Source organism: Octopus bimaculoides, chromosome 16 (assembly GCF_046866305.1).
Source record: "Octopus bimaculoides isolate indiv1 chromosome 16, ASM4686630v1, whole genome shotgun sequence".
Classification (NCBI taxonomy): Eukaryota; Metazoa; Mollusca; class Cephalopoda; order Octopoda; family Octopodidae; genus Octopus; species Octopus bimaculoides.
Genome location: NC_142943.1, coordinates 41,355,457 through 41,370,456, shown reverse-complemented (window position 1 = coordinate 41,370,456; position 15,000 = coordinate 41,355,457). Strand labels below are relative to the sequence as shown.

General features: G+C 35.3%; 1 protein-coding gene across 1 annotated transcript in view; it reads left to right on the top strand.

Annotated features, from left to right (window-relative positions):
* LOC106882585 (unconventional myosin-Ia) overlaps nt 1–15,000 on the top strand; it is a 358,922-nt gene that overhangs the window by 212,748 nt on the left and 131,174 nt on the right. Inside the window, exon 4 of the mRNA XM_052974157.2 lies at nt 3,516–3,631. Within this exon, the coding sequence (XP_052830117.1) occupies nt 3,516–3,631 (116 nt within the window). The remainder of the gene's footprint in view (nt 1–3,515; nt 3,632–15,000) is intronic.

Genomic DNA, 15,000 nt, shown 5'->3' with positions numbered 1-15,000 from the left:
TAGTTGGGAAGCAAGCTCCTTACCACACACACACATATATGAGAACATTTTTTATAAACAAACTTAGATGCATCTGGTGGTTTGGTATTCTACAGAAAAAGTAAATTTTGAACACAGGATAACTGTGAATACAGTCTAATTATCCATAGAGGATAGGAAAAAAGTTGCCAGCAGGCAGCTGCAAAGGATTGATCTTTCTACCTCTCTGTACTATTAAGCTAACCAGCCCCTGACAACAACGACTGTCTATTATAACACTAAGTAATAGCTTTTCGGAATGTGAGAACATTTTTTTAAAAAACAAACTTAGAAGCGTTGAGTGGGATGATATTCAACAGAAAATAAAATAAATTTCAAATGTGGGATAGCTGTGAAAACATCCTTGAAAAAATTGGGTAAAATACCCATAGAAGGTCTTCCTGGGCAGTGCCATTATCTTTTTGTGGACCCTACTAATTATTTTTCTTTTCTTTTCTTTTCTTTTCTTTTCTTTTCTTTTCTTTTCTTTTCTTTTCTAATTATTTTTCTTTTCTCTTTCTTCTACTCCCCTACTAAATGTGTGTAACCTCTACAAAAATCTCTACTAACCCTCCCCTCCATACTTTATAATCTCCTCCCCATCCCTTAGCATAAAGCTAACCTCCACCTCTTCTAGGGTCTGTAGTCTTGGTGGGGTGTAGGATGGCCCCAATAACGCTGCTAGCATAAAAAAAAAAAGCACCAGTACATTCTGTAAAGTGGTTGGTGTTAGGAAGCACATCCAACCACAGAAACCATGCCAGAGCACTACATTATGCACATATGGTTGTGATGCATATGCCTGGTGTACCTCTATCAAATGGGTAATCATGATGGACGAAATGTTGCTATGCATTTTGCTCGGCATGCTAATGATTATGCCAGATCACTGTTTGATAATAATAATAAGAAGAATAGGAAGAAGAAGACTCATAATAATAATAATAATAATAATAATAGTAATCCTTTCTACTATAGGCACAAGGCTTAGATTTTTGTGGGGTGGGGGACAATTGATTACATCAACCCCAGTACTCAACTGGTACTTAATTTATCGACCCCAAAAGGACGAAAGGCAAAGTCAACCTTGGCGGAATTTGAACTCAGAACATAAAAGATTGAGAAAATGCAGCTAAGCATTTTGCTTGTCATTATGCCAGGTCTCCACTTTGATAATAATAATAATGAGCAGGAGGACAATAATAATTTTGATTTTTACATATAAAATTGTTTTATAAAATTCTCTTGTTTAAATAGTTTGTCTGAAACAATTCAAGAAGAGAAAAAAAAGAAGTGGTTGCACCCATTTCCTTAGCATTTCTTCAGACAAACACATCCTCTTCTCCACCTCACAAACAAACTTTCTCAACATTTTGCCAAAAATTGAAAGGTGAACTTGTTTGTGTAAACAAGACAATGTTTATTGAGGGGGAGAAAAAAAAAAAAAATAATAAAGGTAAAAATAACCTGTTTTAAATTCTTCAGATCTTAAAAAAGGTCAAAACATCACAATGAAAAAATTTATTTTCTAAGAATTTTTTTATATTTGCTTCAAATTGATGGACCAGGACCATTAATTGTCTATAATTCTTGCACCATTTCTGGTTTCTTGATAAAAATATAACCATTCAAAACAGATTTTGCCAACACTAATGTTGTCGTCGTCGTCATCATCATCATCATCACCATCACCATCATAACCACAACTGTCATCATCATAATCCTCCTCCTCCTCCTCATCATCATCATCACAGTTATTATCACTACTACCACCACCACCACCACCACCACCACTACTACTACCATTGCCATGATCGTCATTACTACAATTCTCAGGTTTGGCTGTGTGGTTAAGAAATTTGTTTTGGAATCAAATGGCTAGAGGTTCCATCCTGCAACATGGACATTGTCAGCTAACATCTTATACTATAACACTGACCAATATCTTTTGGGTGAGTAAGGTGGTGAACAGGCAGAATTCTTAGCTGCCAAGCAAAATGCTTAGTGGACTTTCATCCATCTTTCCGTTCTGAGTTCAAATTCCGCCGAGCTTTACTTTGCCTTTCATCCTTTTGGGGTCAATAAAATGAGTACCAGTTTGCACTGGGGTTGATGTAGTTGACATTCTCCCTCTCTCGAAATTGCTGGCCTTGTGCTAAAATTAGAAGCCAATATCTTCAGAGTGAAACTACTGGAGGAAAACTGAAGAATCCTCTGGCATGCTTATACATCTATGTATGTATAAGTGTGTGTGTGCGTGTGTGCATGTGTGTGTGTGTACATATGTATGTACCTATGAGTATGTACATATATATATGTGGGGATTAGGGGTGTACATATGAATGTATGTGTGTGTGTGTGTGTGTGTGTGTACATATATACTCTTTTACTTGTTTCAGTCATTTGACTGTGGCCTTTAGTCAAGCATCCTTTGTTCATATTGGTTACACAAGTTGGAATTCTTACATCCTCCATATCTGTGTGTCATACATAGCCACTTCTCACATCTCAATAGATTCCTGCCTATGCTTGTGGTACCTAGGTTTCCAAAGCAGTCATCCATCTAAATACAAACAGGGCTCAACTTTGCTTAACTTTGGTGATCAAATGAGAACCAATGCTTTCAGCTTGATTTGGCCTTTACTTCAAAATGTTCAATTTTAGATTTTATGCATACATTTGAAGTGAATATTTTTCACACATAGTAGAGATAAATATTAAAGTGAGCCTTTGGTCTGTAAATAAAGTTTAAAATGGCTTTATGGTCTGATGGGTTCTTGGTTGAGGTCAGTGGCTGACCACAGCTACTGTTTTATTTTCTCTTTTTTTTCCCCTCTTTTAATGATATGACCAGGAGTAAGGAGTTGCATCTATGCCCCTTGGGGCAGGGGCTACAAGAAAACCCTCATGAATATGAGTGAGTAGGAGTGGAGAATTCTATAGAGATGATAATGAGGGAAGGAAGGATTGTTGTTAGTGCTTCATGCAGGGAAGAGAGCATACTGGGGGATGGGATAAATGGGAATGATTGAGTTTGATGGGTTGAATTAGTGGTAGATTGAAAGGCGGTGAGGTCACAAGAGTAACTTTAGAGAAGGTAGAGTTAGGAATCAATATGTTTGTTGAACAGAGATTGGATTATTTCATATGATTAATTCTTTTAACATTTAAACCAACCATATCTGGTCCAAGTACTCTACCAGTCTTATGTTCAAACTGGGCAGATTCAGCCTCTCCCATCTACTTTATAATGTCATTCTAAAAACTAAACAATCACAAAAATAAAATCTGCAAGCTACAAGATAATGCATGATTAATTGAAAACAATGGGAATAAAAAAATCGTTACATTAGACAGATAAATTTGAATGTTAAAGAGTTAAGGAGTATCAACTCTTTATTTCTCATGATACCCATTTATGCTTTATGTTTTGTTTTGTTTTGTTGTTGATTTGTTTAAATATTTTATCGTTGTTGCACTCTTTTTGTTCTTTTCAGACGTATATTGGAAATGTTGTTGTCTCTGTCAACCCATACCACAAATTACCTCTCTATTCGCATCATGTGATTGAGGAGTACCGCTGTAGAAACATATATGAATTACCAGCTCATATGTGAGTATTTAAACTTGTGTCTGTCAGTTGCTCCCCTCAATAACTCTGAGTACAGTCTTGGCACTGCGTAATGATCACATTCATACAGCATTAAAAATACTAATACACACACCCACACACACATGTGATATGACAGTTATATTCCTCTCATTTCTATATAAACTCGACAGAGAATACTTACTTAGTACCTGTCAAACAACAGTTTATTTCTTTTTACTTTCAATAATTCCTATACCTTGCTCTATTTTCTTCTTGCATTTCATATTGTTCTCTTTCAGTTATCCTTTTTACTTTAAACCTAGCTTCTGTTTTTTTTTCTCTCCTACTCTTCTCACACTTAGTGATATAGAGGGTTCATCTTTGGGTGGAAGTATAATTATTATTGTTTAGCTCTAGAACAACATTGGTGGAGCAACTATGACGGAACCCTTCCAGTTATTACTATTTGTTTTTTTGTTAATCAGGAACTATAGTTTCTAATGTCTCCTTTAGATTCTAAGACAAGATTTGATTTGAAATTTGATTACTGTTTCTAGTGACTCAATCAATTACATTGAGGCTCCTTTAGTTGTTGGTTAACCTCACATTTTTTTCTCTTTCTCACTTTCCAGCTGGACAAGTCATGTATTCATCTCTTCAGCAAGATACATACTCTTCCCTGTCCATCATAGTTTCTGATTCCTCCAGTCTATACCCCACTCAGCTGAGGGGTCATATCTTGTAGATAAATGGCAACTTCACAGAGCTGGTGCCACATAAAAATGCTCCCAGTAAGTGGTTGGCATTAGGGAAAAGAATACAACTGTAGAGGCTTTGTCAAAGTAGATATAGAATCTGTGGAGTTCTTTGACTCATTTGTTCTTATCAAATCGTCCACCCAATGACAACATGGAAAAAAAGAACATTAAATGATGATGATGATGATATATACATTTTATATATTATATATGTATATATACATATTATTTATTATATATGTATACATATTATATATTACATAGATATACATACGTTATATTCTATTATATATATATATATATATATATATATATATATATATATATATATATATATATATATATATACTATATACATATATATATTATTCATATATATATATATATATATATTATTTATATATACTTATATATTATGTAAATATACATATGCATTTATATTTACATTATATATATATATATATATATATATATGTATATATGTATATATATATGTATGTGTGTGTGTGCACATATGTATATAATGTTTGCAAATATATATTTATACTTGTGTGTATGTATACATGTATATATTTGTGTGTGCATATACATGTATATATATGTGTGTGTATGTGTATACATGTATGTGCATATATAATTTATCCATCCAACCACATATTTATCCATCACCCCCACCTCTCTCTCTACTCCTGTCTTTTTAGATATCTATCTCCAATTCAATAGGAGTATAGTAGAAAATAATTCAAACAAAATACAAATTAAATTCATATCCAGAGACAACTTACTTCTTCTCTTGTCCCACCAACTCCATTCCCTATCCATTCTTTGATCTGCACTGAAGTTTCTATTTAAATATTTACCATCTTTCCTCCGCCCACCCAATGAAGTTCGTTTTTAAGTCGAATTCCAGGGATTAGAATGAAAATAATGAAACACATGTTTATGTTCCACAGACTTCTCCATGGTTAATTCTGATGCTATTAAGAATTCTTAAATGTTCTATTACACCTCCCTCCCCCTTGTTGTAGTTATTTGTCTTCTTCCTCCTTTAGATCTAAGTCTTAGTCAGTACAGAGAGAGAGAGAGAGAAAGGAGAGTAAAACATATGGATGCATAAAAAAATGACATCATTTAGATAAATATCATTGCTTAGTGATTTAGAAAATATTGTTAAATATATTTTTTATGGTAAAGTTAGTGGAATGAACGCGGCACACATGGAAGCGGCACAGTTATGGTAAATTTTTAGACTTTTTTAAAGTTTTTCTTTGCAATGGGAGATGGAAGCAGAAATCCATAGAGAAAAAAATTACCCCTAGTTTTCAAATTATTTTTCTTTCATTCCACTAGAAATATTTATTATTTATTGTTATTATAACTATTATTATTATTATCATTATTATTATTATTATTATTATTATTGTTATTATTATTATTGTTGTTGTTGTTATTATTGTTATTATTATTATTGTTGTTATTATTGTTATTATTATTGTTATTATCATTATTATTATTATCATCATTATTATTATTATTATTGTTATCGTTATTGTTATTATTATATTTTACTTCTCGGAGCCCTAGATCTTACTTGCTCCGATTGTTGTTATTTTAGTTGTTGTCTTTTTTGGAGCTTTCTGTTCTAGCTGTTGTTATTTTTATCCATGGTTTATAAAAATACATAAAGAATTTCTTTTCTTAAAAGAATTAGGTTCATCTTGGAAAACATGGTTAAAAATTTCCCATGCTAGACAAAAAACTTCAAACGCATCGTCATTTTTATTATTCTTTTTCTCTTTTATTTTCCTGCTCGTTTTCTCATCACTCACTTCTACATAAACTCTGTGGTTTTCATTTAATGTCTCCCCAGCCATCACCCTTGTGCTAAATAAAATTATTCATCATCAACATCATCATCATCATCATCATTATTATGTCATTTCATTTTGATTATTGCAATTGTTTTTACAACTACTACTACTGATAATTTTCAATATTTTATTAGAATTTTTTATATTATTATTATTATTATTATTATTATTATTATTATTATTATTCATATTTCTTTAGGAAATTTGATAACACCATAGTTTTTGTCTTTGTATTCTTTTAATGAAATATTTTATATGCACTTGTCTCCGTCTGCACAAACATCTCCACACAAGTACATTGACATTTCTACATGCAGACACAAATACCCACACATCCAACCCAACACACACACGTAGATTCACCCATCTCTCTCTCTCTCTCTGCACATGTACACACTTGCCTCTACTCAAACGCACTGTTATACACCTCTACATATACACACACATACACTTATACGTGTCCCTATACAAGCAACTACATCTCCCCTCCCCCATCAACTCACTCATATGCACATGTATACCTCCAAGCAGACTCATGTACTTCCTCTATCCCCCCCCCCACGCACATGCATACACCTCCACAGAATCTTCCCCAAAACACAGCTCAAACACATTCTTTACACACAGCCACCCTTCTAAAACCCCACCCCAAACACACTCATGCCTATTCCTGTTCCTTTTGTATAATGGCGAATCATTGTCTCAGAGCATTTGCCATTTTACTCCCTTAGTAAAAGAATGGAAGAACAGCAAGGTTATGATTCCTAATAACATTAAGAACAGTTTATATTTGTATATGGCAATGGAACCGTGGATATTCTTTAACATCTCTGCAACACTTTTTTTATATATATTTATTTTTTTTCTTTTTATCTTTTCAAATTGGAATTCTAAAATTATGTTTTATGTCTTTCATGTTCTTCCACTCCAATCCCACTCTTCTCTGGTTTATAATTGTCGCCGACAACAAAAGAGTGTTTCCAGGAATTCTTCCTGGATTTCTTTGTTTACTTTGTGTTTCTGCAGAAGCAGGAATTATTCCATAAACTAATTATGGCGGCGTTCTAAAAGTCTTTCCGTAAACACTTGTATTGGATTATAATCCTGTTAATAATGTAATTCGTGGAAGACATGATTTGATTATCATTATCATTTTGTTTATGCATTTTTGTTTGTATTTTTGGCGGGGATTAATTCTTGGCACTATTCTGTTGCAAATCTACTGAGTAAACTTTACAGGGGAGGTGTATGTATGTGCGTGTGTGTGTGTGTGTCGTCTACTGACTACAAAATGCAGATCCTAAAAAGCTGACAAAATTAAGTTGACACCATTTAAGATGGAAACACAGATAAACTTATGGTATCATACATCAAAAAGGGAGCCAGGAATATGTTTCTAGATTACATTTGGCACAAAACCAATGCATCTGAGAACTGTTGTCTAAGGGAATCTTTGCTCTCTTGAACACATCTAGAGAATTGGTGATATATTTCAAAGCAGTGCGCTTGGAACCACTTCCAAGACAGACACTAGTTCAACAACATCAAAAAGTAGGTCAGCCTCACTGTTAGAGCTGTAAGTTGTTTTAATATTGGTAAATCACAATGAAAGAAAGTAAAAGAACCAAGATTCTAAGAGATTATGGTACATGAGGTTGTGTCACAGTTTTCAATTTCATCTCCACTCTGTTCTTTCCTTTATATTGGTGCCTGGTTGTTATGGGTTACTCTATCAAATTGGTCGGAGATGAAGAGAAGTTATCATCAGAACAGAATCTTGATGGCTGATCAGAATGGTTGCAAAAGAGTGGAGACTAGTAATGGTACCCAAGAACCTTGCAATCAGGTTTGCTATTAAACTGGGTTCAGATCATGACTACCACACAAACAACCTTCGAACAATTAGCTTCTGTATAGTTCCTATCTACCAAATACCACTCATAAAGTTTTGGTCAACCAAAGAAAAAAACCTAATCAAAGTGCTAAGCACTGGAATTAAGCCTGAAACCACACAGTTGGCAAGCAAACATTTTAGCCATGTAGCAATGGCTGTGCTCATAGTCAAAGACATTCCAGACAAGACCATCCAATGTATTCTCCAGACAAAGTGTTCCTAGGAATACATTATCAAATGTGCCCTCATTTAATCACTGGTTAATGCTGATTGAACAGGGTCATGATTAACTCTTTAGCATTTAAACTGGCTATATTCAGTCAAAAATGTTCTACCTGTTTTGTCTTCGGATTGGTCACATCTGGCCTTTCACACCTACTCTACAGTGTCATTTTAAAAATAAACAATCACCTCATCGAAATTTCAAAGCTATGAGCTAATGCATGATTAATTCAAAATGCTTTGAATATGTAAGCATTAGATTTGACAGAGTAATCTGAATGCCAAAGGGTTAAAAGATGCTCCATTTAGAACCATCATATTTTCTTTCCTGAGTAAGTGTATCTTGGACTACATTATTTAATGTGTTTTTTCTTGTTTCACTAATCTGTTTTCATTTCTAATTATTATCAGACTAAATAAATTAAGGAATGGAGGGCACTGTTTATTATCATATCAAAGTGAGTTTCGCTTATTTGGAGTTGAAACTGGTGATTTTTGTGAATCTTGAAACCTCACTTTTAAATTCATCACCCAACCCACAAAAGAAGCTGAAATATTCCATAACACATACTTCATTATTGATTCCTGTTGCTGCTTTGTCTGTGTTGGTAAATGTATCAATCAGTGTTTTTTACAGTTCAATTATGAATAATTTCAGTATTGATTCAAAGTTTCTGATGCTAGCAGACAGAGGAGTGACATATTGAATTCAGACCTTGTAATTTTAAACTTAGAACAATGAAATATTTCTAATTTTGGCGCAGAGCCAGCAATTTTAGTGGGAGGTGGGGATTAGTTAATTAAATCAACCAAGTACTTTACTTCTACCTCATTTCATCAACCCTGAAAAATAAAATGCCCAGTTGACTTCAGTGTGATTTGAACTCAGAATATAGAGTCAGAGCACCACAAAACTTTTTGTCCGACCCTCTAGCAATTCTGTTAATCCACATCAGATTGACTAAATAATGGGTTGTGAAGTTCACTAAAATTGTCAATTAATGTAATAATTTTTTTGGGGGCCGTTTAATTCCTTTAGAAGAATGCCTGCAACAAGCATGAAGAATTTCACTTCATCTTCCTTACAGCTCTTCCAGTTTCTGCACTCAGGACTTCTGTTTTCTTTAAACTGACTCCCAGGTCAAAATGCCGGGCAGCTTCTGCATGGCAAGAGTTGATGCGCTGCAGGGCCGTGTGTATGGTTGTAGTTCCTTGCCTTGACACTGTGTCATTGTTGCAAATGAATGTCAATGTCATACAAGCAGTGTCCGTCATTTCCAATCTTCTGTGAAAGCATATCTGGCCATGAGGAAATATTACCTTACTTGGAAACAAGTGAGAGTTCGTGACAGGAAAGCAAGTGGTTGTAGAAAATCCACTTCAAACGTTACACTAAACTGTTATATTATCCTTTGAAGACATTCAACTTCTTTTTAAAAAATCCTTTCAATTCAATCCTTGATTTTTATGAAAATGAATTGTGTGGTAAGAAGTTTGCTTCCCAACCACATGGTTCCAGGTTCAGTCCCACTGCATAGCACTTTGGGCAAGTATCTTTTACTGTATCCTCAGGCCAACCAAAGCCTTGTGAGTGGATTTGGTAGACAGAAACTGAAAGAAGACAATCACATGTGTGTGTGTGTGTGTGCATGCAGGCATGTCTTTGTATGTGTGTATTTAAAAATAATTAGTACTGGGGTTGGTTCATTCTACTAAAATCTTCCTAGGCGGTGCCCAGGAATTTTCTAAGCTTTCTGGATTTTCTTTGTTGAAAACACATTGTATAACCTGTTTTCCAAGTTTTCCATGGAGTTAAAATTCAGGAACTATACTGGCCACTACAATATTTAGAGTTTCATTAATTCCTGATTATTTCTACTGTACATTTTGGTCATGCTGTTGCTGCCATACTTAAGTCTTAGGTTCATAGATATTTACTGAAATTATTTTGTTTTTTTGACTCAACTAATCACAAAATTCTTAATGTCCAATGCTTATATTCTTGCACAAACTGCAAAATGTTAATTTGAAATTTGTAGAGAAATCTACAGATTTTATGTGTAATACTTCCTGTAAACTGCTTTGTCAATGTTCAATGGTGTCTAGACCAATTTTCTTTTGTTATCACTTTCAAACATTGTTCCAAATAGCAACAAGCAGTTGCTTTCCTATTCTCCATTGACAGGCAACCTGCTTTATTGAAGATGTCCATAGCCTGGTGAACTACATTTAATGAGCTACACTGACTGAGCAACATTTACTGAGCATCTTCAGCAGTTATGGTTCAGAATGGCCTCTTTTGCTTACACAGCTGGACATGTCTCCATCACATCTTTTGCAATAAGCTTTTCTGTTTACTAGTCACAACAGATGTTAAAATGATATAAACCAATTTGGCATCAAATTTTGGCGCATGGCTAGCAATTTGGGGAGAGAGGGTAAGTCGATTATATCAGCCCCCAAAGCTCAACTGGTACTTTTTTTATTGACTCCCTGGAAGGATGAAAAGCAAAGTTAGCCTTGGTAGAATTTGAACTCAGAACGTGAAGATAGATGAAATTCCACAAAGCATTCTAATGATTCTGCCAACTCACCCCCTTACTTGCTGTCTTAATACTGATAATAATTCTTTCTACAATTGGCCTGAACATTTGGGGGAGGGGGTTAGTTGATTACATTGACCCTAGGGCTTAACTGATACTTATTTCATCAACTTCAAAGGGATGAAAGGCAAAGTTGATCCTGGCAGGATTTAAACTCAGAATGTAAAAATGGACAAAATGTAAGTATTTTGGTTTGGTGTGCTAAGGATTCTGCCACCTCACTGCCTTAAAAACCAGTAAATATTGATTATGAGTTTTACTTAAAGAATAATATCAAATATTAAAATTAAAATTCTCTTAGGCACAAGTTTGGTTGTGAAGTTCGCTTCCCAACCATGCGGTTTCAGGTTCAGTCCCAGTGTGTGGCACCATGTGCAAGTGCTTTTTTACTATAACCCTGGGACAACCAAAGCCTTGATGGCAGGTTTGGCAGGCATAAACTGGCAAAAGCCAATGTGTATGTGTGAGAGTGTATGTGTGTATGCTTGTATTGCCATGTTTTGACATCATATGTTAGTGTCTGTGTGTGAGTGTGTGTGTGTAAGTGTGTATGCTTGTATTATCATGTTTTAACATCATGTGTTAGTCGTAAATGAGTGTCATTGTCACATAAGCGGTGTCACTTAGCCATGGGGAAATATTACCTTGCTTAGATACAGGTAAAGGTTGATGACAGGAAAGGCATCTGTCTGTGGAAAATTTGGCTCAATAAACATTATCTGACCCATACAAGCATGGAAAAGTGGACGTTAGAGCAGTAATGATGCTGATTTTCTAAAATTAAATGACATCAATTTTCATGGCTTTATTGAATATTGTTAATAAAAATGCCTTTGTTGAAAAGAGCAAAAAGTTTTTTTCTTCTATTCAAGAATAAAACCATTATTTTACCATTCCTGTATAGTTTGACTCATAAATGATTAAATAAATGGAATTAAACTTTAATCATTGATGTAGTGATGTCTTTAAACTGGCGCCACACAATTACCCCAGTCTGTTCGTATGAGAGTCTGTGTGTGTGTGTGTGTGTGTGCGTGCGTATCTCTTTGTTGAGTCATGTGCTTGCCTATATATATATATATATATATATATCTGTGTATGTGTGTGTGTGCTGCATGTGTATGAACGATGTCTGCATCATTGACATATGTATGCATGCACACGTGCTTGTGTTATGTTCTGTTGAGTGTGTGTGTATGTGTGTATATATGTATATGTGTGCATATATGTATATGCATGTATATATATATATATATATATATATATATATGTATGTATGTATTTGTATTTGTATATATGAATATATTTATATGCATATATCATCATCATCGTTTAACGTCCGCTTTCCATGCTAGCATGGGTTGGACGATTTGACTGAGGACTGGTGAAACCGGATGGCAACACCAGGCTCCAGTCTGATTTGGCAGAGTTTCTACAGCTGGATGCCCTTCCTAACGCCAACCACTCAGAGAGTGTAGTGGGTGCTTTTACGTGTCACCCGCACGAAAACGGCCACGCTCGAAATGGTGTCTTTTATGTGCCACCCGCACAAGCCAGTCCAGGGGCACTGGCAACGATCTCGCTCGAAAATCCTACAGGAGCCAGTCAGGCGGTACTGGCAACGGCCACGCTCAAAATGGTGCATCTCATGTGCCACCCGCACAAGAACCAGTCCAGGGGCACTGGCAACGATCTTACTTGGCTTGCCGGGTCTTCTCACGCACAGCCCATTTCCAAAGGTCTCGGTCCGTAGTCATCGCCTCGGTGAGGCCCAATGTACGAAGGTCTTGCCTCACCACCTCAGCCCAGGTCTTCCTGGGCCTACCTCTTCCACGGGTTCCCTCAACTGTTAGGGTGTGGCACTTTTTCACGCAGCTATCCTCCTCCATTCTCACCACATGTCCATACCAGCGCAATCGTCTCTCTTGCACGCCACAACTGATGCTTCTAATGTTCAGCTTTTCTCTCAAGATACTTACACTCTGACGGGTATTCACATTGACATTACACATCCAACGGAGCATACTGGCTTCATTCCTTGCGAGCTTACGTATGTCCTCAGCAGTTACAGCCCATGTTTCACTGCCATGTAGCATGGTTGTTCGTACGCATGCGTCATACAGTCTGCCTTTTACTCTGAGTGAGAGTCCCTTTGTCGCCAGCAGGGGTAAGAGCTCTCTAAACTTTGCCCAGGCTATTCTTATTCTAGCAGCTACACTTTCAGCGCACCCACCCCCACTACTAACTTGGTCGCCCAGATAGCGGAAGCTATCGACTACCTCTATATTCATATATATGTATATATATGTGTGTGTATGCGTATATATATATATTTATATATATATAACTATATGCATATATATGTATATATGTGTGTGTGTATATATATATGTGTGTGTGTGTGTGTATATGTGTGTATGTATATATGTGTATATGTATGTATATATGTATGTATGTGTATATGTATATATATATATGCATATGTATTTATATATATATATATATATATATATATATGTATATATATGTATACATGTATATATATATATATATATGTGTGTATATACACATGTATACCCACAAACTCACACACATACTAGTTTCTACTAAAAAAATCTGATCTGCCTGTGAATGTTCCTCACTCACCTTATAAACCACATTCACCACAAATTCCCCCTCTACCTACCACCCTCATGCTTTATATTCCTTCACAACAATACCCCTCACTCCTTTGTTTCACTCTCTTTTCTTCAGACTAACTCTTTCCCTTCTCTGCTTCTCCCTTTCTTTACCCCCCTAAATAAGCTCTCCTCCTCCCCCTCTTATCTTTTCTCCTTCCATTCTATTTCTACTTCCTACTTCCCCTCTTGCTTTTAAATTTTTTTCTATTTTCCATCTCCCCCTCCCTTTCTTTTCTATAATTTTAACATCTTCACTCCCTCCCCCTCCTGCTTTACTCTCACTTCTCTTGTTTTCTCCTTCATCTTTTTTCGCTACATACTCCTTGCACAATCTCACCCATTTCTTAGCCTCCCTCCCTCCCTCCTCACCTGTTCTCACCTGCAGCTTCCAGATAATTAAAAAGTTACAGTCCAAGTTGTTCTTGTTCTATATTTAAGAGATGAGGAATTATTTACATTATTTACAATTGACGGATATTTGTCCTCATCTTGTTTGTTGTACTTGTTTAGCCTCGCATTTAATCCAGCCATGACCATCCCATCTATTTAGTTGTCACATTTCATGTATATATATAATATATATATAGGTTTAGATTTAGATTCAAGATTGAATATGGTACTTATGTTTAGGCACCAGAATATTGTATGGTATGGTATTATACAAAAACCATTCCAAAAGGATAGGTGATCAAAAAATCAAAAAAATAAGCAACACGGATATCAACATTAGCAGATAATGCAGAAAGTCTAAGTGAAATATTCCTAACTAAATTCTTTGTAATAACCTTAGAGTGATTACTGAAAGAGCTAATATATTGTAAATTAGTTGAGGGTTTATGGTTTGGGAAATATGAATCATTATGCAAGTTTAGGGTAATATCCAAAAACTTAGCTTTAGTTATATCATTGTCAAAAACAATGCTTAAGCCCATGTTTGGCAAAGGGGCCATAAAATAAGTAGCAGGTTTTTAAAATACAAGTACAGGGATCAAGACATTCCATTAAAATTTCTTCAAGTTGGTACCCCAGCATGGCCACAGTCTAATGACTGAAACAAGTAAAAGATAAAAGATATAGTTTATTGAAACTAAATTACAATCTTGTGACTCCAGTTTCATGCCACTGTAATCGTCAAGGACACACACACATGCACACACACACTAACACATACACACATAAACACACACATATATGTGAGCACACACTTGCTGTGATATGACAACCATATTATTTATTCATCACTTCATTCATACTGGATTCACAGTGTACACACATCCTTAGCTTACTAGCATACAGCCACACAGCCACAACACAAGCATACTCACATAATTGACATACAACCTCCACACTGATGCACAGTC